The 27,113-nt window shown below is 40.5% G+C and overlaps 3 protein-coding genes across 5 annotated transcripts; 2 read left to right on the plus strand and 1 right to left on the minus strand.

The window, feature by feature from the left end:
• The first annotated feature begins 533 nt into the window (after positions 1–533).
• Positions 534–6,772, plus strand: nkain5 (sodium/potassium transporting ATPase interacting 5). Of its 2 annotated transcripts, none has more exons than XM_069140660.1 (7): positions 534–789; positions 1,912–2,049; positions 2,912–2,992; positions 4,543–4,740; positions 5,925–5,985; positions 6,204–6,278; positions 6,366–6,772. In XM_069140660.1, exons 1-6 carry the CDS (start codon positions 736–738, stop codon positions 6,257–6,259), a joined length of 588 nt encoding a protein of 195 aa, XP_068996761.1. In that variant the 5' UTR covers positions 534–735; the 3' UTR covers positions 6,260–6,278; positions 6,366–6,772. The 2 variants fall into 2 exon arrangements, with proteins under 2 accessions (XP_068996761.1, XP_068996760.1); XM_069140659.1 differs by having other exon boundaries at positions 537–789; positions 6,204–6,274.
• An 864-nt stretch (positions 6,773–7,636) lies between these two features.
• ythdf1 (YTH N6-methyladenosine RNA binding protein F1) lies at positions 7,637–15,207 on the plus strand. 2 transcript variants are annotated; one of them, XM_069140821.1, is made up of 6 exons: positions 7,637–8,050; positions 8,543–8,570; positions 10,684–10,778; positions 10,889–12,565; positions 13,201–13,245; positions 13,617–15,207. In XM_069140821.1, exons 1-6 carry the CDS (start codon positions 8,021–8,023, stop codon positions 13,629–13,631), a joined length of 1,890 nt encoding a protein of 629 aa, XP_068996922.1. In that variant the 5' UTR covers positions 7,637–8,020; the 3' UTR covers positions 13,632–15,207. The 2 variants fall into 2 exon arrangements, with proteins under 2 accessions (XP_068996922.1, XP_068996923.1); XM_069140822.1 differs by lacking the exon at positions 7,637–8,050 and having other exon boundaries at positions 8,563–8,584.
• A 3,938-nt stretch (positions 15,208–19,145) lies between these two features.
• Positions 19,146–27,097, minus strand: LOC138192614 (voltage-gated purine nucleotide uniporter SLC17A9-like). The gene is made up of 13 exons (XM_069140123.1): positions 25,526–27,097; positions 24,632–24,829; positions 24,080–24,219; positions 23,293–23,392; positions 23,044–23,168; positions 22,392–22,488; positions 22,206–22,302; positions 21,969–22,056; positions 21,816–21,850; positions 21,275–21,390; positions 20,214–20,269; positions 20,038–20,067; positions 19,146–19,940 (listed from the first exon to the last, which is right to left on the minus strand). The coding sequence occupies exons 1-13, from the start codon at positions 25,648–25,650 to the stop codon at positions 19,771–19,773; spliced, it is 1,377 nt and encodes a 458-aa protein (XP_068996224.1). The 5' UTR covers positions 25,651–27,097; the 3' UTR covers positions 19,146–19,770.
• Positions 27,098–27,113: the final 16 nt, after the last annotated feature.

The following is a 27,113-nucleotide window of genomic DNA, read 5'->3' on the forward strand; positions in this document are numbered from 1 at the left end:
AATGGTTTCAGTGTTCTGGTGGTCTTTCTGAGAATAATTCCATCATTAATTAGATATTTGGCCTCAAGAAGCATATATTTAGCTGTTTCTGGTTTGATTGGCAGGGGCGCAGTCAGGTTTTCACTGGAGGTGGGCAGGCCTGGTGTCCTGGGATTCTCAATCTGATTGAGTCCAATCCACTTCTGCACATCTAAATATGGTCACTTCTGGCTCAAAAAAACCCCACCAAGATCGCGAAGGCAAAAATACCGAACTTGAGGCTTCAAAACAGCAGTTTACAAACCAGTGGATGATGTCACAGTGAGCTGTCTCTTGGTTGTGAGTCTTTACAACAAAATGAACCTTGCAATTCCCAAATAGATTCCAAATAAAGTGGAAAATCACTAAATATGAAACTGGCTGCAGTTTCACTGAACATCACAGACATTGTTGAAGAGGCCTCACAGTTTCCTTGGGCTGATTTCGTCCTGCAGGGTTTCCCAGTCTCCTGCTCACTTTGGCATGAATCGCCTCCCGTACAGCCGACCCTCCCCCTTCTCCGTAGTTGTCGCGCAGGGACAGCCTACGTGTTTTCCTCCTGAGGCAGAGTGCACTGTGCCTTTCCTCACACGTCTGCCAAATGGATGTAAAGCGTCACAGGCTCGGCCCTTGTGTTTGAGCAAATTTTAAAATCCACTGTTGTTTATCGTCATCATCATCTTCATCAGACCCAGCGGGGGCAGAGAGGAGAGGAAGATGGGGTGCTGCTCGGCTCGATGCATGCTGATCCTCCTGTGTTGCCTGCAGTTGGTAAGATGTTTTCCTTTCACACATGATGCTTCGACATAAACTCACCTGCTTACGTCAGGCTTGTCTGGAATAGCCTTTATAAAAAAAACCGAGAGCAACTGAAATCGCTAAAACTGCACTTTAAAGCTGCATTTTAATTAAATCAATGAATGAAATTACTTTGGTGTTTATTATGAAAGAAAGTTAATTGCTTGTGCTTTTAAGGTTACACATTTTATATTTTTCTGACGATGTAAAATCTTAAAACTTCGACCACAGGCTACGATATTAAGGTTGATAATCATTAAAAGCCTAAAAGCAACTCAAGTAGCTACTTGTATTAAATCTGAAGACCTTCATTTCACAGTGTCATTTTTAACCTGGGTTTCTATATCTTATACAAACTGAAATATTACAATAAGTTCTGAAATTAACTGATTAGTTGATCAACTAAAATTATTTGGCAACATTTCTGATAAGTGCATTTGTTAAATCAAAATTTTCAAGGAGAATTCCCCAAAATCAACTGGTTTTATTTTCTAAAATGCAATTATTTGCTGGTTTTCTTCTTCTGTAGCAGTAAATGAAATTTCAATTGGTTTTGGACTTTTGTTCAGACAAAACAAGCCATTTGAAGAGACCACTTTGGTCTCTGGGAATCTTAGATGAGTATTTTTCACTTATTTATGATATTTTATAGAACAAACAATTGGCAGATTAATCAATAATAAAAAAATATTTGTTAGATGCAACACTACAGAAACTATATTCATTATGAAATGTGTTTATATAAGGCTCGTTGTAGTTGGAGGTTCTTAGGAAAAATCAGTAACCGCCCACCACGATCAACTATCAACCACCACAATGAAAGGCTTCACCCACTTTGTCCTCCTCCTTTCTGTTTCCCACCCTGCCCCCTTCATCAGGGGCTCCGACCTCAGAGGACAACACGCCCGGCCCGCCACTGTCTTTTCCCGAGCATGCTTTGTCCCCCATGGCTTGGTTGGCTTGACAACGTATTAGAAAAGAAAACAGAGGCAAAGTTAAAACCAAGGCCACAAGGCTGTTGCAGAGTAAAGTGGGGTTTTAAAACATGGTTTCTGCCGCAGTCTCTAAACTCTGCTTCTTCTCCTGTTGATGCAGATAACCGTGCTGGAGAGGCAGGTGTTTGACTTCCTGGGCTACCAGTGGGCTCCCATCATGATCAACTTCTTTCACATCATCATGGTCATCCTGGGTCTGTTCGGTGCCGTCCAGTACAGATCACGCTACCTCATTATGGTGAGGCAACAACCCTGAACTCTCCTGGATGTTGACTATAGCTGTGGTTTTCTGAGGAAATACTCTTATTTGCTCTCTTACCCAGACTTAGATGAGAAGATCAGTACCTCAATATGAATAGACAGTGGTTTCACTTGTCTCATCTAATCCTTTGGGGGAACACGTGAATAAATGAATTTCCCAGAAGGCAATACTCCTTTGAAATGCAAAAAGATTGATCTTTTCTTTATTTTTTTAAATTATTTTTATCTAAACAAGACAAAATAATCAGATATAAAGGTACAACATGAAAATCCCTGACAAGAAAAACAAAGACCAAAAGAAAACAGCTGCTGTGATGTGCAGCATAAACTGCGGCGTCATTGATCAGATATCTGAGATGCTTCTGTGTGTGTAAAGTGATGTTATGCTAAGTGTGCATGATGACTGTGGGAGTGTTGAGTTTTACTGCATTAAAACTAAAGAAAAACACCCTTTTTACACTTTTTATCCACACATATTAGCAATAATGACAAATAAAAATCCCCAGTAGCAGTGAGGCAGGTTGATTTGGATTGCTTCATTTGAAGGATTTCATTTATTAGCGCTTTCAGCTCTAATAGTTTCCTCTATTTCACAAGAAAAAAAGCTAAAATAAGATGAAAACAGTTTTGGGAATCAGAAAAAGATTTTTTTTTTCTCTCTTTAATCATCTTGTGAGATCTTGAATCTTTTGACCTTTCAAAAAAATCAAATGTAATTTAAAGCGCTTTACAGGTGACTGAGAACCTTTAGTTTATTCAGAGTATTTGTATGAAAAGAAACTGAATGAAATGTAAGTTTCATTCATGTCCACTGTAACACTGTGTTTGTGTTTCTTCAGTACCTGCTGTGGACGCTGTTGTGGCTCGGCTGGAATGTCTTTGTGAGCTGTCTCTACCTGGATTTGGGAGGACTTTCAAAGGTAAGCATCAGATAATTAGAGTCTCCTAAACACAGTGTTCAGCTTTAACCATGTCACAAACTCCTCTCAGGACTCCACCTCCGATTACAGACACACAACAAAACACCTTTATATTATATCTCCGTCTGCTGTGGCAAAATGGTCTTATGGAGGTGTTTTTTTTTTTAATCTTCCGTACACTGGAGACGATATCAGATTGAATGACGACAACGTTTACAGCAGAGCTAAATGTTGTTGTTTTTTTCAAATCATTCATTAAAGTAAAAATGCAAAACATTTGTTTATTTGGCTCCACAAATTTAACCTCGGTTTTATCATTGAGCTGTAATTTAAATACATCTACTGATGGTCAGACTGTGCAAGCTGTTTTAAAACATCTTTGTGGTCTGATAAATATTCATCATCATGTTTTGTGTTTTGCAGCAAACGTTACACAGAAGGCACTAAACCAGCAGCAATTTGTCATAAACTTTCTGGTGCGAGTCCTCACTGTGTCGTATTTTTCACCACCATAAGTGTTACATTTCCATATCCATACAGCACATAAAAATATGAATCTCTTCCGTCTTCACTTTATATTATTTTGTTTTGAAATAACTTCGAATAACTTGAGCCGTCAGAAATGAACTGAAGCCCGGTTCCTGCTTTTAATAAGAATTATGGTCGAAGATCTTTCTTCCAAAGATACACTCTTTTGAAATAAAATTCATACCGCATTAGAAATATTCCCACTTTTTCACCATTTAAATATCAACACAGATATTTTTCTTCTTCTGAGTTAAAACAAAATCTAAATATTTCAACAACCAATCCCTTTTCTCTATAAAGTCTGCATAATATACGTTTTTCAAAAAGAAATTCTGTCTTGCATGGCATCCTTTTTAAATACAGATTTTCAAACTCTAGTTTTAGATGACTGGGCCATAAGAGAGGGTAAGAAAGGCGGCACAGTACTAAATAAATAGAGAATAGAAGTAAAAAAAAAAAATAGATGCAAAGACAAAATAGAAGTAAAACAAAATTTGGTTCTTAGTACATTGATTCAGTTCATGGCCAAAACTCAGAGATCAGTCAGGTTTTGTTCACTGGAGTCCACAAAACATCTTCTCTGCATTGTTTTCATGAAGTATTCACTTTCAAAATTAGATTTGTTGCTGAGCGCCTGTACAGAATCAATTATTTCTGCCAAACTTTCTGTTTGTCTTGTCTTTATTTTTATTTTAATGCTTTCGTCCTCATTACGTGGGACAGCAGGAAATTGGCTAAACAGCTTCTGAACAGCTGGTGATGTTTTTCATCGCTCAGCTGTTTTTCCTCCTAAAAAAAAAATACAAATGAAATGAACTGAAATAAAACTTCATCGATCATGAAAATAACGGTTAATTGTGGCCCCATGACAGCAAGGCACGTTAAACCATATCATGATCCGAGTACACCTGATCCTTGCTGCATTTCAGGTTTCTCTGTTCTTATGCTTGACTCTTTGCTTTACCCGGTCTAATGAAGAAGAAATAAGACTCTCGCGTCGTCTGTCTGTTTTGCTGCTGCAGAACAGTGACATCCTCTCCCTGGGAGTATCGCCACATCGGTCCTGGTGGAAGGAGAACGGGCCAGGCTGTCAGAGCGAGAGCCTTCCCTCCGCTGGGTGGCAGAACCAGCAGAACCCGGAGCTGAGCACCGTGCTGAGCTGCTGGCTTGAATACCAGTACATAGAAATCCTGCACTGCGTCGTCCAGCTCCTCGTATCAGTGAGTCTTTAGTTTTCTGCATCTTTAAACAACTGAACTGAACTTACTCTGTAATGCTTCTAAACCTTAGATTAAAATGCACTTTTTTTTTAATGTCTTAAGTTTTAATATCAATAAATATGCATCTGCACGCACAGGAATAAGCTGTTACTTAGCAACAGAAACTGTAAATTGGAAGACAGGCCCACAACATTTAAGAATGGCATCACATTTTCACACTGGTGGGAGTTTGTATAGTTGAGCTTCTCAGCCATGCGATTAGCTTAAGAAAAAAAGTGAATTACAAAGATGCTCTATCTTTTACTTTGTGGCAGTTATAGAGGCAAATGAAGAGTTTCTGAAGTGGCATCTGTCCGTTTCACATTTCTAAATGTGCATATTGGCTTTGCCTCTTTTGATTCTGTATGTGCATTCACAGTTTTCTCCATTCGGTTCAGTTTACTTAAATTCAATACAACTTCATTTGGCTTGGTAACAGTAAATATATATATATATATATATATATATATGTCAGCTCAGTTAGATACACAGCAAACAGGAAAAGTTCTGTTGATCGCAAAACTGCAACCATTCAAAAACGCTAAGTTCCTATGGAATTGGTAATAAACAAATTGATAAATATCTGTCAAGAACCTAAAATCTATACCTGTGTAATGTAATACAACAGCTCTGCGATAAATTGTACTTTTAAGCAGCTTTTACATTTTCAGTTTTTGCTGACGTTGATATTTCTACTCAACTTGCCATGAGATTAACCAGACAAAGTAAATCTGCTAAAGGCAGTATTGACTATCAGAATCAGAAATACTTTATTGATCTTCGAGGGGAAATTGGGTCGTGTTGCAGTTGCTCACATTCAATAGAAACATTTATATAAGCATAATACTATCATTATCTTTTCACATCAACATTCTGATTCGTGAAGATGTCATTTTTCTGTCACCTTTTTCTGACACGTTATGCGTTTTTCACAGCAGATCTTTTTACTTGTCAAATGTGTTGCACGTTACTAAAATTGAAAAATTCAGCCATCATTAATTTGATTATTTACATGTGTATTTTTCCTACTGTGAAATATTTCACTGTCATAACAACTGTTCTGAGGTTTGCTTCGAATTTAATGATAAATGTTATAAAACACACATTTCCTTTTTCTTGATATATGTTTGTGTTAATGCCCGCAGCTCCTGGGATTTGTTTATGCCTGCTACGCTGTCAGCACATTTTCAGATGAAGAGGACAGCTGTAAGTATGAAGTCCACAGATATCATTAATTTGACAAATTTAATTTCTCTTTCATGCAACATGATTTATTTAATAATAATCTGTTATGAGGAAGCAGCACTCTGATGTGTTTTTGCACATGTTGTATCGTGTTTTTTTTCAGTAAAATTTCCTTGTACATTTTGTGAGGTTGATTCGTGTATCATGTATTTCTGTTGTTCTTTCCCCATTTATTTTAGTCAATTTCATCAGTGAATTTCATCATCCATCCAAACCTTCTCACTTGATCTTCTAGCGTAACTACGCATTGGTAGGTACGCTGAATCGCAACCATTCCTTCTCATTTTACCTCCTGTATGTCCGGTCCGCCACCTCTTAAACAAAAATATATTTTTGTTTAGATTATAAATAACCACAAAAAGAAAGTGTTTGAGAGAAGCTGAGAAGGAGGCGAGCAGAAGATCAAACAACTCTGAAGACTCCGGCTTGAACTTCACCGTGCACAAACTGTAAACGGTGAAATTTCAGTATATTACAGGCCTATGTTTTTTGTTTTTGTTTTAATTGTTACAAGACCTATATGCTAAATGTGGGTGTAAATGTATCCGTGTGCATGTGTGTGTGTACAATTGTTTACTAAGTTCAGCTATCTAATGGAAAAATAAATTTGTAAATAAATACGTGTTTCTGTCTCAAGTTCAGTAGAATGTATAAGTTCTCCATATGTGTTATTTCAGTCAGAAAATGTAACATGCTAATTTGTATATTGTGTGATAAACATTCAGTATAATAAACGACATTTCTACTGGTCGATTACAAACATTTGTTCACATTAGAGATTCATTCATTCATATACTCCTCTGCTCCTGTGATCAAATATAAGTACGATTACTCGAGTACTTTACTCAGATTTTAGGAACTTGCACTTTATCTCAAATTACCTTTCTTCGCATGCAATTTTATACTTTTGAAGAAAAATATTGTAACTGTTTACCACATTTATCTGACAGCGTTGCAATACAGATTAAGGTTTTCTTAAAATAAAACATATGTAGAGTTTATAAAATATGTCTTATAGCTAGTTAAACCACCCAACAGTAAATAAAATATATAATAAAAAGGTAAATCAAGTAAAATAGTTGATTTGCTCCTTTTATTCTTAACTATTTTAATATTTTAGTGATGTGTTTATAAAACTTTTTTTTTAATTTGCAAAATTGGACTGTTGGTCGGACAAAATAAGCACTGCAAAGTCATCACTCTCACTACTACTACTACTACTACTATAGTAGTAAAAGAATAATTTTTTTTCTGCATTGAGTGAGTATTATTACCAGCACATTTTCATGAACATACTTACATATTTTCTTCTTTTTTTTTAAATGCAAAATTACTTTTTGTAATTGCATTTTTTTAAAAATTTAATTTAATTAAATTGATGAATTTAATTTAATTTGTTATTTAGCAAACACTAGTGTCTTTTTGTGTTTTTTTATATATATATATATATATAGATTAATAAATTATAAAAGCGTTTTTAATTCACAAATGTCATGTAAACGTGAGAAACTGGACGCACCGATCTGCTTGTTTGCCTGCCTGCCTGCTGCTTGCTCGGTAGCTGCGGATGCGTCCTTTGCGTCACCGACGTCATTTCCGCCCGGCAGACCCCGGATGAAGCTGCCGTTGGGGCCAGTGAGCAGGGCCACCGAGGCTGGTTGGATTTTAATTTAGCGGCGACGGGGGGTCGGAGCGGATTGAAGCCCCGCTGGATTGATGCGGACAGGGCGGCGCGGAGTGCCAGCAGGGCTACGACGAGCAAACTGTCCGCGACCGCGGCCGAGACACCGGCTGAACAGCCGCTGCTAACTGTGCTTGAACTGTTAGCAGAGAGGCAGCTTTCTCCTGCTAAATACCCCCCCCACTCCCCCCTCCTCCTCTCTCTCTCTCTCTCCTCCTCCTCCTCTCTCCTCCTCTCTCCTCCCTCCCTCTCTCACGGCGGAGTTTGCGGCTCGTCTCGTCGGGGCTCCAGCGTGACACAACACCTGCTGGATGAATGATGTCTGCCGCTAGTATCGACCCTCAGGTAAGCAGCGAGGAGAGGGGAGGGAGGAGGAGGGAGGAGTAGGGAGGAGGAGGGAGGAACTCTGCTCCAGCTTTTTTTTTTTTTTTTTTTTTTCCTGGGAGATGAGCTGTGTGCATTTCCCACTCTTGGAGAGGAGGACCAGCTAGTTAAGAGCCAGCAGGAGGAGGAGAGGGGAGGTTAGTCTCCGCGGGGTAACAACCCCCCTACCACCTCCTCCTCCTCCTCCTCCTCCCCGCCGCCTGGGCCTGGACCTGGACCACCGCTTCCAGTGGGAACCGTAACACGCCGCTCCCGGAGCTGGTGGCTTTTGACGTGTCTTGTCTTTTTTTTTTTTTTTAATTTTTTCTTCTTCTCCAGTAAAATATCTGAACACATATATTTAAAGATAACGTGTGAAAAAAAAAAAAAACATTCGTGACCAACACAAGCTCTCTCTTTTTTATTTTGTCTTCTTCTTCTTCTTCTTTCTCTCTTTCCAAAATGTATACAAAGACATCGAAAGGACAAGATGCAAGCAAAGGTAAGAGATGAATGGTCAGTGTGTCCAGATGTTCATGTATTTATGTTGCAGGTCGATTTGACCTGTTTAAAAAATACAGAAAAAAAATAAAATAATACACAATAATTGTATGAATTTTACGAACATTTTTATAAGTGGAATGAACTTGGGGGGGGGGGGATGAAAAATGACATGTTTGACATCTTTATATTACGCGCACAAAATTCACTTCGGCTCAATTTGACCCGACAGAGACGACGCAGACCAAAAAAAAAAAAGGGGTATTGAGACGTATTCATTTTAATGCAATTTAAATTTAAAGTTAAGTTTGCCGAATGCGACCCTTCACCCCCTACTCCTAAACCAACGCGCACACACACACACGGTTGTGTGGCAATCTTTATCAGGACATTCATTGACACAAAGCACTCCCTTACATTAACTTTAACCTCCACATTTCGGCGCCCAAACCTGACCTTTCACCCTCGAAATGTCCTCCCTCCGATGGTCCAAAACTAAAACGGGCCCTCGTGTCGTTGCACACACTCGCATGCACTCCTTTCTGCATTTTCTGAGTACGAGAAGTGTCATATATCATTCTTCCTAACGGTGTGTGGGGGGGGGGAAGTAACCTTGTGACCGTTTTTTTTTCCCCACCTCCTACTCTCTGGGTCAGGACCTGCTGAAAGTGAAAGCTTACAGCAACTCAGAGCTGTTTGGGAGAAAAAAAAACAACAACCCTCACTGAACCGCTGCCAATCAAGAATAAGGACCCTCGTCTTTTAAAGTTTTACCGCCGCAGAGTCTCTTAACTGTCCAAAAAAGAGGGAAAATGTCGTGACGATGAGAACGTCCCATCAGCAGGCCACGTCCAGCGAGGGTCTGATGAGAGTATGGATGAGATTAAAATACAATTGAGACCATACACGACCCCTAAATCTGGCTGCTGGACGCAGCCCGACTATATGAAGAGACTTAAATGGACCACGATGACAAAATGACCACACAAAAAACAAACCGACAACCCCAAAGAGACTCGCGTGGTCATCCGGGAGTTTTCACCTGGCGTTACAGATAGTTATCATTTCCCCATTCGAATATTTAAAGCTGTTTGTTTCACATTCATTTATTGCACTGACTAACGGAGCTGTTTAAATGTACAGATTATTTGAATATAACCCTGCAGAGTTTATTTGTAAATGTATTTTATTTTATCCAGAATCACTCGTGCGAATCCATTCACTTTGTTTTACTAGTGTTTTGCGATTTATTAATTTTATAGCACACAGTATATTTTTAAGTAATTATTACCCTGATAATATAGTCCAAAGTTATGTAAAAATAAACAGGTTTTAGTTAAATAACAGCCCGCCCTCCACTGGAGCCGCAGACGTAAGGCCTCCAAAAAGCTCCAGGGAAAACCTGCAACCTGAAAACTTGGTTCCTCTAAATATTGATTACATTGAGATTAATTAAACTGACTGACAATAATGTTTATTTAGCAAAAATATATAGTTTTTTTGAGCTGCTTTCAAATAGTTAAAACATGCACTGGATCACTTTGAACATTATTGCTGCTGCTCACAGTTGAACACAACAGGAGGGATGATGTCGTCACACATAATCCCGTTTATTATCCTGTAGATAATAGATAGATACTACAGAGCACAAAACTGTCACATGACATCTCGTATCTTGACGGAAGAGAAATCGCGTCTTTGCGTCTTTACATTATGGCCTCTTGTTTCCGTGCATAAAAAGAAACCTTCATCCTTCATTATCGAATGAAAAACACCTCGCACGTTTTAAAACTCCTAAAAGTTACGTTCATCTGGCGGACCAGATCTCTGCGCGTGTCGTTCGTGTCGACCGCCGTGTGTTTTGTCTTTTAGCTACGTGACGGCGGCGCACTCTGCACAGCTGTTGCAACATTATTTGCGTATTTCCAAGATTTAAGTGCTCTGTTAAACAGGCGATGTCATGAGAACTCAACCCCGCTTTATTATCACGTCCACCGATAGGTATTTCAACCTTCGTAATAGACTTCGCTTTAGTATCTCGTCTGGAAGTGTGTGTGTGTGTGTGTGTGTATATTCTGATATGCAGCTTTGACAACAGTTTGATTTCATTGCAGCATTTCCAGTTTCCGTGCAGAATGGCTCCCTCCACCAGAAGGACACGGTGCATGACAACGACTTTGAGCCTTATCTCACCGGCCAGTCCAGCCAGGTAAGAAAAAAAAAAAAAAAAACCCGTTGAATTGTCTTTTGTGACACTAAAAACATTTTTAATTCATTATTTCGGCACCAAAAACGTTCCTGTTGTGTTTTTGTTTGCAGAATAACAGCTATCAATCCATGACAGACCCTTACCTGTCCAGTTACTATGCCCCCTCCATTGGATTTCCTTACCCTCTCAGTGAGGCTCCCTGGTCCACTGGAGGGGATCCACCGATCCCCTACCTGACGCCCTACGCCCCCCTCAGTAATGGAGACCATCATTTCATGCACGACACGGTATTCGGGCAGCCCGGCGGGCTCAGCAGCAGCATCTACCCCCACAGGTTTAACTTTTTCCCAGAGAACCCGGCGTTCTCGGCCTGGGGCACCAGCGGCTCTCAGGGCCAGCAGACTCAGAGCTCAGCTTACGGGGGGAGCTACAGCTACCCACCCAGCTCTCTAGGAGGCACCCTGGTCCCCGATGGCCAGACAGGTTTCCATAGCGACACCCTGAGCAAGGCTCCAGGTATGAACAGCCTAGAGCAGGGCATGCTGGGTTTAAAGCTAGGCGGGGACGTGACAGGAAGTGGCTCAGGTGTGAAGAGCGCGGGCTCTGTGATCGGCGGCGGCGGCGGCGTGGCTGCCGCTGTTGCCACGGGCAACGGTGGCACACCAATCGGAATGCCCGTTCCAAAACCTACATCGTGGGCTGCCATTGCTAGTAAACCTGCCAAGCTGCAACAGCAAAAGACCAAGAACAAGCCTGGCACTCCTTTAGCCGGAGGAGCTCTGCCTCCACCTCCCATTAAACACATGGACATCGATACATGGGATAACAAAGGGGCCGCCAACAAGATGGCCCCTCCCTTACCCCACCACCACCATCACCACCACCACCACCACCAACAGCACCACCAACAGCACCAGCACCAGCCCCAGCTTCACTCCCACGCTGCCAGTCTCCTGCCCCCCCTTCAACAGTCCCTACAGTCTGCCCAGTCCCTCGTGCAGCAGATGACCATGCAGGGTCCCCCTCCGCCTCCTCCACAGTCCTACCAGAACCACAACTCCGCTCCAACACCCCAGACCCGCTGGGTTGCCCCACGCAACCGCAACTTGTGCTACGGCGGGGGAAGCCTGGACAGCAGCGGCTCCTCCAGCGGCGGCGGCGGCGGCGGTGTTGGTAACGGAGGGGTCGGGGGCGGGGTCGGGATCCCAGACCCGGGATCGGAGTCCCACCCGGTGCTGGAGAAGCTGCGAGCGGCCCACAGCTACAACCCCAAGGAGTTCGACTGGAACCTTAAAAACGGGCGCGTGTTCATCATCAAGAGTTACTCTGAGGACGACATCCACCGCTCCATCAAGTACTCCATCTGGTGCAGCACGGAGCACGGCAACAAGCGCCTGGACTCCGCCTACAGAGCCATGAACTCTAAAGGTCCCGTCTACTTGTTGTTCAGCGTCAACGGCAGCGGCCACTTCTGCGGCGTGGCGGAGATGCGCTCCCCGGTGGACTACGGCACCAGCGCCGGCGTCTGGGCGCAGGACAAGTGGAAGGGCAAGTTTGACGTGAACTGGTTGTTTGTTAAGGACGTGCCTAATAGCCAGCTGCGCCACATCCGCCTGGAAAACAACGACAACAAGCCGGTCACCAACTCGCGTGACACTCAAGAGGTTCCTCTGGAAAAGGCAAAGCAGGTGCTCAAGATTATCGCCCAGTACAAACACACCACCTCCATCTTCGATGACTTCTCCCACTACGAGAAGAAGCAGGAGGAGGAGGAGGTGGTGAAGAAGGTACTCTTTCTTTTTCCTTTGAGACTAAACTTTTTTTTTTTGAAAATGTGGAGGAACATCATCTATAACTATTTAAAAATAATGTGCCCCCATTTTAAGCATTTAACATCCTCGAATGGGCCCGCGCACATTTAAAGTTAAATTATCCAGATTTATGGAAAAATATGATGCATCCCGTTTCTGAGGAGCTGAAAGCGCTGTAGTGTTTATTTAGTTTTTTCTTACACGATCCCAATTTTGCAAATGGTAAAAATGAATATGAATTACATTTGATAACTTTCCATTATATGCAGCTAACTGTCTCTGAGTGTCATAATTAAACCACTTGTGTTTCTCTGAGTCTTATTAACCAGATATGTTTCAGAGCTGCCTTTGGTGCTTGTGTGATTCTGATTAGGGAAATAGAGCTGATGGAGAAACAGCACTGTTGTAATGATAAATACATTTTAAAAGGGAGGGCTGGAATAAACAGTACATTTAAAAAAAAAAAAAAAAAAAAAAATTAAATGTGAGTGAAACATCCTCCAAACCATGACCAGTAATTTTAGTTGCAAGTTTTAGATATTGTCAAATTAAATGTCCTCATCTGTATTATTTTCCACTGTGACCATCAGCCTCTATGTTTTTTCTCACAGAGCTACGAGCCTGCCTCGATACAAAGTCGATCCCGAATCGATCAGGTAAAATTGTTTTAATTCTCCATTTCTGTCTCTGTGGTGAAAACATTGATAATAAACATATTTTTCCCGCGGCAGTATCTGCAAAATCACTTGCATTTAATCATTTATCAATGTTTATCAATGTTTAATGCAGTGAAATTTGTGTTTTGTCAGAAAAAAAATGTCATATTTTCTCATTTTGTTACTTTTTAATTAAGCTATGTTTAGAAAATAATGAATTTTAACAACAAAAGTTATGTCGTGTGATCACATCATTTGGTCCCAACATGGGTTTGTTGGTGTCATGAAAGTTGTTTCTCTTGAGCTTTAAAAAAAAAAAAAAATCCTCGCAGGTGACCTTTCTAATCATTTTCACTCGCCGTCTTTTTCAGGATCGTCAGAAGTAAACCGAAGAAGACGTCTCCTGCGAGCTCGGTCAGCGGTTGTGTTTGGATGAACGTACTGAAATCTAGATTTAAACAGAAAACACAAGGACATTAAAAAAATAATTGAAAACTAATATTTTTTTCTATTTAATTTCGTTGACTCTGGCCCATGTTAAACTCTGGAGCCCCGTCGCTCCCGGTCCCCCAAGTCTTTTGAGATGCGTGCAGGGATGGAGCTGGTTCCACCAGTCGAATCGCTTCAATAATATCTATTTTCTTGTTTTTTCTGTATTTTTTAGCCTTATAAATCTCTATCGCTACCCTGGAACTTCTTAAATTCTTAACTAAAGATAAATATCTGCACGTCTGTTTGGAAAATCTCTCGACAACATGCTGCTGATATTCAGTGACTGTTCACTTTGTGGTTTGTGTGTTGGAGACATGTCAAGTGCTTGTATTGGTTAAACTTAACGAGTGAACAACACTTTATTGACAAATGTCTGCTATCTGTGTGGCCAGTTGTATTTTATATTATCAGAAGACAAAAAAATACCTTCGCTGATGCCCCTTTTTTCACGTGAGGGGGGAGGGGGGAATCTTACTTTGGTGGAGGGCCGAAGGTTTCTGTATGCATAGACATAATCGTGCAAGGTCGTGACAAATAGAAAGCATAAATGTTAGAAAAATATTTTGAATAATGTATCACCTGGCTTACAACTGATATAACTTTAACATAATGTTGAGAAAATGTGGGATTTTTGTCTCCATAGCGGAGCCTTAACGTTTCTTTTCGGCAGTAGTGCAAATGATTTTTATTTTTTTTTTTTTGATTTTTTTTTTTTGATTTTTTTTTTTTTTCAGTGCTGTACCTAAAACTTTTTCCGCCAGAGATTCAGGGAAAAGATGAAGTTGGTCCCTCTCTTATTTAAAGGTTGGAAATTCAAACATACTGTATGGGTTCTGGTTTTTATCAACACAAAATCTGCTTCCTGTCCCTTCTTCTTACGGTATCTGTTCCCTGCCGATCCAACAGGGGTCTCTGTTTTTGAAATTCTGGAGGCAATGTAGCATGTACTGCTCTTAAAACTGAAGCCAGGTCTGTCATTTAGTTTTTGTTGCTTTTTTTTTTTTTTTTTTTTCTTTCTTAACATCATTATAATCTTGGCATTTTCATCGTTTTCATCGCTATAACCTGTTCACTTCATCCTCAGCAAATGTAAGCTTTAATGTACCGGCATTTCTAACTGAGATCGCCTCAAAATGTTTAACTGTAGCATTATACTTAACTGATTTATCGTCAAGTGTATGAAAACCCAGAGACTAGCCTATATGGTATATGTTTGTGACTTCTTTTTTTTTTTTTTTTTTTTTTTTTTTTAATTGCTTGCTGTATTGTGCGTATGTGTGTGTATGCAGGAGGGAAAGTAAAGAGAGGGAGTACGACTGTGGAGCAATCAGAGTTATATAACGGTATTGGAATATAGAAAATTTATGCAAAAAAAAGTTTTAAGTCACCCTTGAATTAAATATCCATTGTATCAGAGGTCACTATCACATTCTTAGATTTGATCATGTTCATTATTAAAGATATACTTATCTGTTGCTTCTGTTTTTATTATTGTGACCAAGTTTTTCTGTGATCAAGTCCCAAGTTTTTTTACGTTTCAAAAGGCCTTCACAGTTTCTACCTTGGATCCCTCGACTTGGATATAAAAAAAAAACTTCTCTCTCTTTTAGAGATCAATGAGGCACCAGATCTCTGCCTCTTATGGTGATGCCACCACACACGTTGCTTGTTTGTATTTCAATTACAAAAATTATGTCAGTTTTGATCCCCAGTTTAAGGGATTAAAATTTGCATAATTTGTGATACCAGGTTGGATTATTATATACATGCTGTTTATGTTAAATGACATGATGTATCGTGTATGTTTGTAATAATCCAACCTGGTATCAAGCCCATAGCATGTAATGGCCTGTACCTGTCAGTTTACCGCAGGAACCTTGTTTAGGTACCCGAAACCACATAATTAGGTTCAGGGAAATATGATATTGTAAATTAAAATATCAAGTTTTCACATATAGCTCCGCCTACTTTATATTCGTAACGTCATTTCCATTGATTGGAAGGAATCCACGCTGATGTAGTTATACTCCTGGTCTCGAACCAGGGTTGTCAGTGAGGGAGCCCTGTGATCGTGCCTTTCATCCACCTGACTCTGAGCCAGGAAAACGTGTCGTCGTCCCATTTTCTTCGTCACACGATCCTCTTATTTCATTTCTGGTCATACATACTATTTACCAGACGGTGAGGCGATTTGCCAAAACGTGACACTGGCGCTGTTTCCTCTGGTGGACAGACCGGGCTGAAGAATCACACGGACAGTTAAAAGGACGAGTCTGGTGGTATTTTTATTATAAGATTTATTGTTAGTTTTCTTTTCTTTTTTTTTTTCCTTTTCAACAAACCTCATGAAAAGACCAAAGCCAACAATGTTGTCACTTTCTGACTCTCTTACCCTGTCAATTGGTTCTTTGAGGTATCTTTAAAAATGGCACAAAAAACCCCACCTCATATATATATATATATATATATATATATTTATTTAAGGTGAGTATTTGCAGCTGCAGCAGGTTGGTGTATCAGAATAAGCTAAACTACGATGTGGGGTTTTTTTGGACAGCAGTGGAGCTCTAGGTCCCTTAAAAATAAGGTGCATGTTAAAATTTTTTTTTTATTAGTTTCAGTCTTTTTATGCAAGTTTTTGGTCGCTTAAAATTGCCTTTGTGCAACAGCGATTTACACGCTTCAAACACGGAGAAGACTGCTTCAGACGAGGATGACACATGTAGTTAAATGTCAAGAAAGACAATGATTGACCTTGAGAGAAAATAATGCGTCTACCGGAGGTCAAAAGAGATTTCTCACAAGTACCGGTAAATGCATTTCCAGTAGATTTCTCGTTGCGGCGATTGACGCCGTGATGCCGCCGTCCTTTTTCGGACTTAATTCTAATCACATGAATCAATTAAAAAAAAAATAGTCGACTGTTGCAGAATGAATTTGGCTAACATACACATGAGCTGCAGTTTTAGCCGAGCTCCTCCACAATCCTCCCCCGCAAGCAGAAGTAATCCTGATTTATGTGACAGTTTTAGACGAGCAGAGGAAAAAAACACTATAACCTAGTTTGGTCAAATGTTGGTGGCATGACGGGAAAACAGGCAGTCTTTGTTCCCGCGAGCAGGTGTTCGGTCTCTCTGCAGATGTTTTTTAAAGCTCTCCGTCTTCATCAGTGATGCAGGGCGCAGAGTGTGTGATCCCTCTCTTGGCATTCACCGCGTGCCTTAATTGTATGACTTATAAATCAAGGTCCGCCGTGAACACGAGGAGCGGCAATCCTGGTCCTTTACCGAGGGAAGCTGCAGGATGAGACGCACACACACACACACGCGCACGCGCGCGCACACACACACACACACACACACACACACACCACAAAAAGCCTCCACACAAATGACTCGACAGGCCTGAGCGCCATCGCAGTGCAAAGCTATTCTCCCTGAATATGTATTATACATCAGTAATAACACTGACCAAAAAAAAAAACAACCAAAAAAACGGCACATGCATGAACATATCACAATGCGCTTCTTCTTCTTCTTCTTCTTCTTCTTCTTCGCCATCCTGAATGATGGACAATAATACACAGTCCGGTGTCTTCATTCCGCAGCAGCAGCAGCTGATTTCAGGTCTTCAGCTGGCAGCGGAATCATCCCTGCACTCGTATGATGATCAGAGATGGATGTGTGGAGGTAAAGCAGGCCAAACAATACCGTCCAAAGGGCTGGCATCGAGGCGGGCCCACCGGCGGTGTCCGGTCAGTCTTAGAGCCAGGGAGAAACACAGACACGCTCCAGTCCGCTCAGACCTAAATATCTAACACATATCCCGCCGTGTTCTGGAGATATTAGACATTTCTCTACAGCGCAAAAAAAAAAAAAAAAAAAAAAAAAAAAAAAAAAAAAACCGTCCCTGTCCTGATTTGCGTGCGTCTTTGATGTCCCGGTCCGCACAGCTGAAGCGGTAACGTCATGACGTGGATGTACTTCTCCGCTATCAGACGCTGAATGCTGCCCCCCCCCCCCCCCATTAAAGCGTCCAGAGGCTGAGTTAATGTGATGTACGCGCTCTGCTGCCGGCGGTGCTGCGCTGTTTCCATCTCTGTGGGCGGAAAATCTCCGCATGCGCTGACCGGGGTGCTGAAACCGGACCTACCGGGAATCCCTCCACAGCTTTTCTACAGCCCTCATCAAGTGGACGCATTCAATTCCAGTACATTTTAACCGCATTATTTCTCTGTTGGCACTTAAAACATACAAGATGGCCCCAATTGAAAGGAAACACATCATATTCTATTTTTCAGGGTCTGGGGTATATGTAAAAAAAAAAAAAAAAAAAAAAAAAAAAACATTATCAAGCCTATTGTGGCTCCAGGAGCAGCTGTGTGAAGTCTGATTACCAAACATTTGAATTTAAGTAGCCTAAGTAAATTCAAAAAAAATATATATGTATAAAAAGGGCGTGTCTATTCAGGTTTTTTTTTTTGGGGCTAAATGTTTGTCATTATGTGATGTTGAAAGTTTGACCGTTTTTGTTTCTCTTCTATGTGAACTTAAAAATGACAGTGTACAGTAGGCTATATAATACAGTATGATAACTGTCAGTTTATTATGTTTATTTGGGCGGTGGAGAAAAGACCCTCTCAGATTTTTCAGATTGAATAACTGTAAAAAAAAAAAAAAAAAAAAATAACATTTTAGTTTCACCTTAAAGGACCAGTTTGTGGGCAAAAATGGAAAATTCATAATTTCAATAGTTTATAATCACCTGAAACTAAGAATCATTGTGTTTTCATATTTACACAAGGTGAAGGTCCTCTTCCGTGTTTCTACAGCAACCCCGAACAGACAAACCAAAACACTGGTTCTAAAAAAAAAAGGGCCTTTCACTTTTCACAGCTTCTCTAATGTTGTCTTGATTTTCGAAGCTCCACGGGGAGGATGAGGAAAAGGATGTTTGGTTTGGTTGCAATCTTCCACCTCACCACTAGGTGACACTAAATCCTACACAAGGGTTTTAATCAGCTTTAGTAATTACATTTAGGAAACGAAGAAACTTTTTGGTGTGTTTATGTTGGTTTAGTACCGACACTATGTTGGTACTAACATAGTTGGCTTTCTATTTTGAGACAAATCTGCACTTATATAGTTCCTTTTATCTTTAGAGGTCTCAAAGCGCTTTACAATTTTTGCCTCCAATTCACACACATACACACACACACACACACACACACACACACACACACACACACACACACACCGATAGTGACAGTGCAAGATGTTCGCCTGCCATTGGGAGAAACTTCCCGCCTATTAAAGCGGTTCACAAAGAAATCACAAACCTTTTCAATAAAAAAAAAAGGCTTTCTAGATGTCAAACAGTAATAACTTCAGCTATCACATAAAACATACTGTATTCACAAAAAGGTGTTTTATTTCAAATACTGTAACCAAACTGTACAGTACCACAGAAAATATGGCAAACTGGACATATCTATAATAGTGTCATTATATATACACAAAGATGTCTTTTTAAATAACTTCGGTGACATCAACAACCAAGTGTTAAGAGCGGTTTAAATTACACTGCGTTCACATTTTGCTGCCCTTTGCAGATAAAAAAAAAAAAGCAAACCAAGTTAAGTAAGTAAAGTCTTGTGTCTGCAACTCTTCCACAAATAAACTCTTTTCTTTCTCTTTGTTTGACCGGCTTTGAGGATTTTGGCAATATTTCACTCAGTAACATATGTGCCACACCGGCCAGCAGCTTGCATTAAATTATTAAATATTCATATAGTCATAAACATTTGTCCACATTAGTTCACATTTAGCAGACAGTGTAACTCTTTGTAAGTAAAACTATTCAACATTAAAGGTCCTTCATTTCAAGTCTGCAGTATTTCCACATAGTTGTATGACCTGTAAAAGTGTGATTATCCTGTTTTCACAAGTCCCCGCCTGTTTCAACAACAACAACCAAATATTAAAAAGGCAAATTTTAGATTAATGGTGATTTAAATGCAATGTCCAGTCCGTTTCAAATCTCTGCAACCTGGCTGTAATTGTCCAGATCGACGCGATGAACATCTCCAAAAATGAGGAAAATCCCAACACCCGCTGTGTTTACTAAAACGATGAGGGAGAAGACTGTGGCCCACGACAGGGTGACCTCGATGACGTAGCCAGACAAGGAGACCAACAGCAGTCCTGTGCAACACATAGAGACATCAGCCGTTGGAGATCAATGCCGCTATTTAACAACTTACACTTTCAAAATTCAGGTTCAATTTTAGAAAGTACATACCCATAAAAGCACCCATCATATTCATGAAACCTGTTTCAGAAAAGAAAAGATGATTAAATGTCTTTAAAAAAAAAAAAAAAAAGATTAAAATTGTTGTTTAATTAATGATTAAACAAACTAAATGACTGGCCTTGTTTAACCAAATCAAAAGACTGTCCGAGTAGATAAAAACTCACCGTAGAGGGCTCCTGCACATGATGGTGTGAGATCCTGAACATTCACAGACACACCGCTGAAACACATAAACAAGACCACGCGAAATTTACAGCACATTCGACACCGTTAACTCTTATTTACTAATTTACCGCACCATAAAAATGTGACTCGATTTCGATGACTAGTGTCATAAAGATTCCTTCTAAAATCGATCATAAATGGACCTCTAACAAGCATTTTTTTTTTTTACTAATTTTATAAGAAAACCGTAAGTGTAATGTTGCCATGGATACGCTGCACCAACGTGTGTGTATGTGTGTTTACATTTTGAAACGCATAACTGACTTAAGCTCTTAACAGTTTCTTTTTGAGATGTTACCATTTAATGCACGAACAAACCTTCACTGGATTACTTTGATACCGAAAAAAAAAATCTTAATATCCTGATGATTATCAGGCAAATTCTGAAGTCTTCTGGTTTTTGCCCTCTTAGACCATTTTCTCAAAAATTACAAGATCAGATACTTCAATTTAGAATTCTTACTGGCTAATTTTGTGAACTTAATTTTCCAAAATATAAAACAATTTTGAATAAATAAACATGGCTGCCTGAGAATCAGTCAGTAGTTAAACCAGTTACTGGCTTGGACACACACGTGGGCTCCTCCAGCCTCCTGATCTCACACTAGTCTTGTTTTGGGAGGCGTCCTCACAGTGCACATCTCCACAGATATGCAGCCGGGCTGTCTTGGGGCTTATTTTTGGCACAACCTCTGCTCATTAAATAAGTGTCTCCATCATATCGACCAGAGAGCACTGAGCAGCAAATATATTTTCTATTGTAAAATGCTGCTCTTCTTTAAAACTAAGGGATCTGTAATGTTTGTTGTGTGCTTATGCCGTGTTAAAAAAAAAAGTATTATCAGCCAATATATTGTTTTTGTATATTTAGTTTTCACTACTGATACCAGTATTGGCTTCAAAAATCCAGTTAGGCTATATTTAATTCCCGTAAGAATTATGAGAGGCTCTAACAGCTTATTAAAAACAGCGACAGAATCTGTTTAATAATCCAACAAACCTGCTGGTAAAGGTGGATAAACCCACGGCAGCAGATATGAAAATCACAGCAGAGGGAAATGTGACATCTCCAGACAGAAGCATAATAAAAATACTCGAAACGCCCATGGCAAAAAACTGAGGGGGTATAGAGAGACAGAAAGAGAGACATGCAGGTGAGATATTTAAAGTAAAGTGAAACCACATTGTAAAAACACAACTGGAACTTTCTATCACTCTCATCTTCAGACTAAAAAAAATTGTGTCTTATTGGGGTTTTTTTTAAGGGGCTGTTTGTTTACAAACCCCGTACTTCATATGATTGGAACAATTACCAGTTGTTGTATTTAAAGAATACCAGTTTGGTTTTACAGATTTTACAAAGGCTTACACGTACACATGACGTAAGAGAAGCTGCACCGCTTCAAGAATTGTAATTACGTGTTTGAAACAGACAAGCAAAAATTCCAACGAGATCACGAAGGTAGTTTGTCAGTACAAGCCGCTCAACACACACATTTTTTTCCACTTCACTTGGTTGAATGTACAATCGCAACACTTACCTGCATTATCTTTCTCACAGATAATATGCCGTATCCTGCAGACCAAAATATAGGAAAGCATAATTAGATAACAATAAGAATATATTTTAACGAAAGATATTCGAACTGTCCTTACAAACACATCATAGTGTGATAATGACATTTCTCTGATACCTTGGCTGATGAGAAAATCTGAAAGATATCCTCCACCGAGCGCTGAGGGAATTGCAGTCAGCCATGGAATTACATTATACACCCATCCCTGCAAGAACAGACGAGTCCAGTGACCGAAACAAGGGTTTTAATATGGAATTTAAACATTGACTTGAGTCTGTCCACAGAGTGGAGGGATGAGTCTCGAATACGGTGCGTCACGCTTATCTGCTAAATAACAGCATACGGTGGAAATACCTTGGCGTGAGGAAATGATTCTGTGAAGTATGTTGGCAGCCATGATAATAAAGTGTAGGACGTGCTGCACATGCACATGTGAGCAAACACCATGGCCCTTAAAGAGAAGAGAGAGACGGAGTCAGGCTCATACCTTCATATAATTATGTAAAATAATGGAGGGTGAAAAAAAGTTGGAAGTTGTACCAGACAGGTGGCTTCTTTAAAAGACTCAGCCAGCGTGTTCTCGACAAACTCCACTGCGAGTTATTCTTAGTTTCTGACCGCTTGGGGTTAACTTCACCTGAAAACACACGTTCAACATTATATATTGTGTGTGACAACATAGTACAAACGAAACAGCCTCTACAGCCACACTAGACGCTCTGAGAAATGCTCCCACTGACAATCCTAACATGCTGTTATTTAATGCTCCACATCTGAAGGTCTTTACACACTGAGATGGCTTTTGATTTGGTGCCTTGTAAATTAAAAAAAAAAAATTTAAAAAATGACTTGAATACGGAAGGAAAAATAAAAGAAGTTGTCAAAACACTTCTTTAAAAAAATAAAAATAATAATTTATCTCATTGTGGTGCTCGAAGAAAAAGGCAGGAGATCCTTAAAATCAGTAGGATTCATCATGTTTGTGGACATTTATCTTACAACAGGTGACATTTCACTCAAAAGGCGAAAGCACAGAGCGAATGACTGTCAGGGGATCATTGAAGTCGTTATAGGATTCATCATTCGGGGACCATGAATTTCTCAATAAAACTCACTTGCAATCCACCCTGGTCTATTTAAATCGCCGGCATGGCTTCTCCTTACTTTGTTATCTATTGACTGACGATTGTACCTTGTAAAAAAAACAGCCAAACGATGAGTGCCCAGAGTCCAGACAGGAAACCGGTACAGAAGAACATGCTTTCCCAGCCGTACCGGTCGAGCATCAGGGACCCCAGCCCACCCGCTAACAAGGTTCTGAAAGATCAGCACAGAGCAATAAAAGAAAGGTGTCATCAGAGATAAATGTGTGTTTATGTCTGAACTGGTGTATTTAGTGTATTTAGTGTGTGTGTGTGTGTGTGTGTGTGCCCAAACATACCCAAGGTGGGTCCCGCTGTGCATGGTGCTCATTAAAATCCCTCTCTCCGCTTCCACCACACGCTGCGAGCACAGGCTGGCCAAGGACGGGAAAAAAACACCTGCAAGACATCGAAAGACGCTCTGAAGTCACGTGACATCTATGAGACACGACAGTTCAGGCATCATTTATGAGCAAACCCTGTCAAAGACTGGTATAAATATGCACCTGCCTTTTGGGCTGTTTGGTTGTGAGAAGCAAAAACATCTGGAAAAACATCACCTTCAGAAAATCTGGGCTTTTTAAAAAAAAAAAAATTACATATTTGTAGACTAAACAACTAACAATTTTTTTCAAGAAATTGATTAATTAATAAAGGAAATAATGAACAGTTGCAGATCTAATAGTGCTCTGCTGTCAATACAGATGCATTAAAAAATTAACACAGGGATTACATTGTACGTGCAGCAGTGCTGCGATGCCGCACCATCAGGAGCAATTTGGGGTTCAATGTGCCGCTGAAAGACATTTTAACGTGCACGCGAAGAGCCTGGGATCGAACCGGCAACCTCGTATGCCTCAGCTGCACCATATATTTATATTTAATACACCTGCACCACCGACGCCTCTATTTAAATGACTAGTTCAGCATTCAGTTGAGTTAAGTGACGCAAACGGTACCAACCTCGTACCTCTGGGATTAAAATAAAAATGCTGAGGTTGGAAACAGCTGGTTTGGGTTTGTGAAAGGGTTTCTGGTTAGGAGTGCTAACTTTGCCAACAGCAGCGACTGGGTGCAAGCGCTCACCCTGCAGCAGTCCCATCAGAAATCTGGCCGCGGTCATCAGAGCGAGCGTGTGAGAGCCGAGATGGGCCAGAAGAGGAGTAGCAGCAGTGATCAGAGCCCAGGAGGCCGCAGACATGAACAGGATGCGCTCTCCTCCCACTCTAATCAACAGCAAAACATTCACAAACAGTCAAATGCTGGAACTTAACAAGAAACATGTCGATAAGTTTATCAACTCGTTCATTTTTGCCGGTAATGCACTATATGTGCGTATGCATCAGGGGGCGTGGTCAGTCCAACGTGACGTAGCAATAGACCTTACGGCCCTGCAGGTATGGACGGACGGTACGGACCACCGCTTTAATGTGGTAAATGTCGCGAGCAGACAGTTTATACCGGTGGTGAAGGAGCAGCATCCCTCCAGGTAAAGGTGCATCCATCCCCTGAAGGAGTTGGTACACCATCGGTACGTGGCACCTTAGAGGAGGCGGGGCTTACCAAAAGTAGAAGTGCCAATTTGGGATCTTGGCCCCACTGGGAATTCATGCGCGCTTTAGCAGACGACGTGCTTACCGGTCACTGGCATGGCCTCCCGGGATCTGTGTGAAACAGTAACCCCAGAAGAACCCGCCCAGAACCAGCCCAGAATCGATTTTAGTCCAGTGGAAAGCAGCCGCCATCGACACGGCACAGATCGGCATGGTCATCCTGGCACAGTAGAGGAGGCAGGCGCCCATAAACAGCATCACGATCCATTTTCGAGCCAGAGTTCTGTAAAGACAAAGGTCGACAGTTTTAAATAAGTTTATTTGTAATATTTATGAGTAAAACTGTTATCAAAGAGAGTATAAACTGTAACTAAAGACCGGGACGAGTATAAAGTGAATGTGAGGTCAGTAATGTCAATATTACACGGGCCAGAGAGTCTTGACTTCCGCTGGCAGCTTTGTGAGCCTGTATGCAAATACTAATAGTGGGAAGTTAGTAGGCTGATGTTCAGTGCAATGTTTTACCATTTTAATTTAGTGTGCATTTTGCTAATTAGCACTAAATCCAAAGTAAAGCTGAAGCTGATGGGACATGTCACTGATTTTGGCAGTTAGATAGTCATAAATAAAAGTATCAGACAAATTAAATGTTTGGCCTGAAGGTGCTATAAAAGATGAGGGAGTGGTGCATGCTTCCTTGTGCAGGAATTCCTTAGTCTTTTCAATAATTAACTCAAAACCAGAAGATCAAGGAAGTAATTTGGCAACAATGGACATAGATCCGGTTTCAGTCAGCGAACTTTGATTTAATTCTGCTTATTTTCATCCAATGTGGAGCGCAGCACGTTGCAGCACGCGGTTACACGTTAAGAACAAACTTGTCATTTAGCACAGGAAAGGAAGAAGCCTCGTCTGCGCTCCGGCGGCACCGAGTACCAACCGAGCTGCGTATTCGTAGTCAAACCTTCAGCAGTCTCACCTCGGCCACAGGTTCTGGTCCTCCGACTCCTCTCCGGCGGATTCATTGGGTTCGCGAACGTTGGGATCCAACAGAGAACCGTTTAAGTCCTTCCTGTCGTCGCCTGATATGCGGTTGTCAGCCATTCAGAGAGCACCGGTGTCATCTGTACAAACTCTTCCGCACTGTGTGGTGTTCTTTAAAACCTCCTCAGGCAGACAGGGCAAACAGGTCAAACTTGTCTGAACAAAACTCAGAAAGCAGCTGGCTGAAATTTGCAACAGTGACGGCGGAGGTCTGAGTGGAGGTTTGAATGGATCGAACATTTGCGTACTGCTGGAAATGACCGAGGTGTATTTGTCACGTCACGCTTTGGATTTTACTTGTAAATAAGGGAGAAAAAAAAAAAGAGAGCTTGAGACAACCTCTTTCAGAGAAATCCTACCTATACTTTGGCCATATGAAGGATTCGCTCTTTATAATTTGCACACATCTACATTCTCAACTCAGAAAATAGAAAAACGGCTCTTTTATGGTTCACAAAAGTTTCATTTATTTTAATAATTGCAAATCTGATTTTAAAAATGTGGAATAATAAAAGGGATGTGAGCTGTCTGGGTCTTTGTATTTGTCAAAGCCAGTATCTATTAAGACAATGCAACCTTAGAAGAAATTAAGGATGGACGACTAACAGCAAGTTTTTTTGTTTTTTTTTATAAAAATAAACAAACCAAACAAAATAAACAAGCACAAGTGCCTTTCCCCATTGGCAAAAAAAAAAAAAAAAAAAAAAAAAAGGGTACACATACATGCAGGTAAAGTGAAAATACTATAGGCTTTAAAAATTGGGGGGGGAATGACAGTACTCTTTAAAATACATGTTCAGATTTGAAATGTATATACTTTGGATTATTATTAATTACCAAATCAAAACCAATAAACAAAACGAATCTGCTCCAATCTGAATGAGTTTCAAATATGCAAATTTAACTAGACAGCAGCTGTAATTGACAGGCGTGTCCGTCACCAAGATATTTTGAAGCAGCCCTTTCCTTCTAGCAGCGTAACACATCCTGCATCCATCAATGGGACTGGCAGAATTTTAACCGTAACCTCAAACCCTTTAACATAAAACCAAACATAACCATTTGGAGCACGTCGGAGGCAGTGCGAACTGTAGAGCTCGGTAAGAAAGCCGTCTCTGATTTCAACCCGTCGGTCTGGACTTACTTCACCTTCTCAAACACACGTGAAATGATTCATTTTCAAGGCAGTTCATCCCATGGACAAATTGTTCAAAGTACAATCAAATTTCAGGGCGTAAAAAGCAGGTGGCTGATTTTTATTTTTTTGTATTTATTTTTTTTTGGTTTTGTTTTAAAGCAAATTGCCAAACATTATAGTCAACTAAATCGTAAAATATTACATTAATTAAAATGATATTACATTAATAAAGTGTAGCTTTCCTTTTATTTGAAAAATAGTCACATTGTTTTTTTTTGTGTTTTTTTTCTCTCTTGCTGTGTGCCATCTCAAGCTAAACATATCCTGAGGGCCTTTATGACTCTGCTGTTTCGGCTGTGCCCCCTCACCTCCCCCTCACCCCCCC

The sequence above is a fragment of the Embiotoca jacksoni genome, unplaced genomic scaffold (genome assembly GCF_022577435.1).
Source record: "Embiotoca jacksoni isolate LCO1_2020_lvr unplaced genomic scaffold, fEmbJac1.0.p SCAF_9, whole genome shotgun sequence".
NCBI lineage: Eukaryota > Metazoa > Chordata > Actinopteri > Embiotocidae > Embiotoca > Embiotoca jacksoni.